Source organism: Hordeum vulgare, chromosome 3H (assembly GCF_904849725.1).
Source record: "Hordeum vulgare subsp. vulgare chromosome 3H, MorexV3_pseudomolecules_assembly, whole genome shotgun sequence".
Classification (NCBI taxonomy): Eukaryota; Viridiplantae; Streptophyta; class Magnoliopsida; order Poales; family Poaceae; genus Hordeum; species Hordeum vulgare.
In genome coordinates, this window is record NC_058520.1 from 21390445 (window position 1) to 21393770 (window position 3326).

Genomic DNA, 3326 nt, shown 5'->3' on the forward strand with positions numbered 1-3326 from the left:
TGGAAAAATTCAGGGAATGCCTGTCTGACTGCGGACTGGCTGACAAGGGATGCACGGGATACAAATTCACATGGGATAATAAAAGGGCGGACGGGGATAATATCCAGGTAAGGCTGGACAGAGCGCTCTGCAACGGAGATTTCATGTCCATGTACCCAGAGTCGAGGGTGGAAAATATTGTTACGGAGGAATCAGATCACATGGCTGTCCTTATCCGGGTCTTGGAGACGGCTCCGGTCACCGGCGGGCAAAGGAATCGGCTGTTCCAATTTGAGGAGATGTGGACCAAGCATGAGGGGTATGACGCCATGGTGGAACTTGCGTGGGGACAACAGGGACGTTGTATGGGGCCGAATGCATTATGCACCAAATTACGTCACATATCCAGGGAGATGCAACAGTGGGGAAGGCTGGTCTTTGGGTCGGTCACATGTCAAATTAGATGGCTTAAGAACCAGTTGAAGGATGCAAAAGAACGGGCTTTGTTATCAAGATATACTCAGGAGGTTCGAGATATTGCGAGCCAACTAAAAGAGATTTTTGAGAGAGAAGAGATTATGTTCAAACAAAGATCGAGGGTCAACTGGCTGAAGGAAGGAGACCAGAACACCAAGTACTTTCAGAACCGGGCATCTCATAGAAGGAGGAAGAACACTGTTAGGTTTTTGAAGGGTGCAAACGGAGAGATCTGTTCGTCCGATGATAGTATGAGGGAACTAGCAGCCAGTTTCTACGAACAGCTTTTCAAAACGGAAGGGTGTCATCAGACAGAAATTGTCCTGGATCTTTTTCAGAATCTTGTCTCCCCCGCTATGAATGAGAAACTAACAGCAGTAATCACGGACAGCGAGATAGAGACAGCTCTATTCCAAATGGGGCCGACCAAAGCACCTGGTCCAGATGGATTACCTGCGATGTTCTACCAACGCCACTGGGATTTGATCAAGGGGTGGTGTGCGCGGCGATCAGAGGCTTCCTAGAGGGAACCGAGCCGACGGAAAGTATTAACGAAACGGTTCTAGTGTTGATTCCTAAGACCAGCTCACCAGAGTCCCTCTCACAATTTAGGCCCATCAGCCTATGCAATGTCCTTTACAAGACCGCGACAAAAGTGGTGGCCAATAGACTGAAACATATTCTCCCTCTGATTATCTCTAAAGAACAGAGTGCGTTCGTGCCAGAGAGACTCATCACGGACAATGTGCTAATCGTCTATGAATGTGTGCATGCTATTAGAAAGAGACAAAGGAAGAAGCCGCTCTGCGCGGTTAAATTAGTACGCTTCATGACGCTCGTGCTCGAACGCAGCTGCATCGGCGACGAAGCCCAAGTGCCACCAACGATGTACTACATCCCCGTGTACAAAAGCTTGAAAGAAGCGCGTGCTGAGGTAGAGTGGGTCGTCTTCTCCGTCATCGACGAGCTGTTGGCAAAGACTGGCGTCAAGCCTGACACCCTCGGCATACTCGTCATCAACTGCAGTGTTTTCGCGCCGGTGCCGTCCATAAGCGACATGATCGTAAACAAATACAAGCTCCGCGGTGACATCCGCGCTGTAAACCTGTCTGGGATGGGGTGTAGCGCGGGTGTGACAGCGGTGGGGCTGGCGACCAAACTACTGCAGGCGACGCGGCCCCGTGGTGCGCACTACGCTCTGGTCGTGTCTACAGAAACAATCACCTCCAACTTCTACGAGGGTAAGGAGAGGCCCATGCAGGTCACCAACGCTTTGTTCCGTGTGGGCGGCGCCGCTCTGCTCCTGTCCACGTCCAAGGAAAAGGCGCGGTTCCGTCTGGCGCACCTTGTGCGAACCATCACCGCCGGCGCAAGTGACCGCTCCTACTCATGTATCTTCCAAGAGGAAGATGGCGAGGGCAAAATAGGGGTTAACCTATCCAAGGACCTCCCGGCCGTCGCCGCCGATGCGCTCAGAACAAACATGACGACCATCGGGCTCCTTGTCCTCCCACTCTCCGAGCAGCTGCTGTTTGCGGTACGGTTCTTAGGGTACAAGCTGCCGATGTCCGGGTGGCGGCCGTCCGTCAAACCGCTCGTTCCGGACTTCCGCAAGGCGTTCCATCACTTTTGCATCCACGCCGGGGGTCCGTCGGTGATTGACAGTGTCCAACGTAGGCTTGGACTGTCGCACGAGGATGTGGAGCCGTCGCGCATGACCCTTCACCGGTTTGGGAACACATCAAGCAGCTCGGTCTTTTACGAGATGGCCTACATTGAGGCCAAGGGTCGGATGTCCAAGGGCGATCGCGTTTGGATGATTGGTTTTGGATCCGGGTTCCACTGCGTCAGTGCTGTCTGGGAGTGCATTCGACCAGCAGACGAGCCGGACAAAGCATGGGCTGGGTGCATACGCCAGTACCCGGTCGGCGACCATTCCAGGGCGCCCAATTTGCCGAAAAATTGAGACATGCTGTATGCTATGACCCCATCCGGTGCCTAGCTAGTACTACTACGTGTGTGTGTGTGGATAAGCAGAGGGTATGTCTAAGCGGCCACCGGCCCGCCATTCGGACGTACGAGTCCCTGAATAAACCGTGATGTTGATGATTGAATACAAACAGCTTTGCGGCATTATATAGACGAAGGTCATCAAACAGTAACAAACCGTTGCTAAGCTATCAAAATCATATCAGAGACGACAGTTAAATATATTGTATGGACAGAAAACATAGCAAAAGAATCAGACTCACAGACAACACTTCCTCATTTCCTGTTGATTTTATCACTTAATTAATGCCTCAATATGCACTACCGTTCCCTTCCGATGGCCTAAAGCATGCCAACAGCCCCATCGACATATCTGAACGTATGCCCACCACCCAGAGAAAACCGTCGGCGTATAAAGGCCGTCGGCATACCAACCTCTTTGTTTACGGCCGTCGTCGGCGTATGTGGGCCCGTTGGAATAGGCTGGTCTACGCCTACGGTAGCCATCGGCATAGCCTCCCAATCGGCATATATGTGGGCACGGCCACCCGGTGGTTCACGGTCGTCTGACACTGTTAAACATATGTCGACGGCCCTAACGGACCCCGTCGGCATAGCTAATTTCGTCCACATCACGGATCCGCGACAGGTGCCACGCCATTGATCCGAGGTGTTCACCGATCCGAGGCCGTCGGCATAGCTAATTTCGTCCACGTCACCGATCCGCGACAGGTGCCACGCCATTGATCCAAGGTGTTCACCGATCCAAGGCCGTCGGCATAGCTATGCATTATCATTTTTTCCCTAAATTAACATTTGATTTACTTAGGGCATTTACAACAGTCTAGATAGCTCAAGTCTATAGCCCATGTCCATTAAAT

At 52.1% G+C, this 3326-nt stretch overlaps 1 protein-coding gene across 1 annotated transcript; it reads left to right on the plus strand.

Annotated features, from left to right (window-relative positions):
- The first annotated feature begins 1282 nt into the window (after positions 1-1282).
- LOC123439331 (3-ketoacyl-CoA synthase 6-like) lies at positions 1283-2550 on the plus strand. The gene has a single exon (XM_045116060.1). The coding sequence runs from the start codon at positions 1286-1288 to the stop codon at positions 2420-2422; it is 1137 nt and encodes a 378-aa protein (XP_044971995.1). The 5' UTR covers positions 1283-1285; the 3' UTR covers positions 2423-2550.
- Positions 2551-3326: the final 776 nt, after the last annotated feature.

What these genes read in the sequence shown, in the direction of transcription:
- LOC123439331 (XM_045116060.1), top strand. Translation starts at nt 1,286, where the DNA reads ATGACGCTCGTGCTCGAACGCAGCTGCATCGGCGACGAAGCCCAAGTG.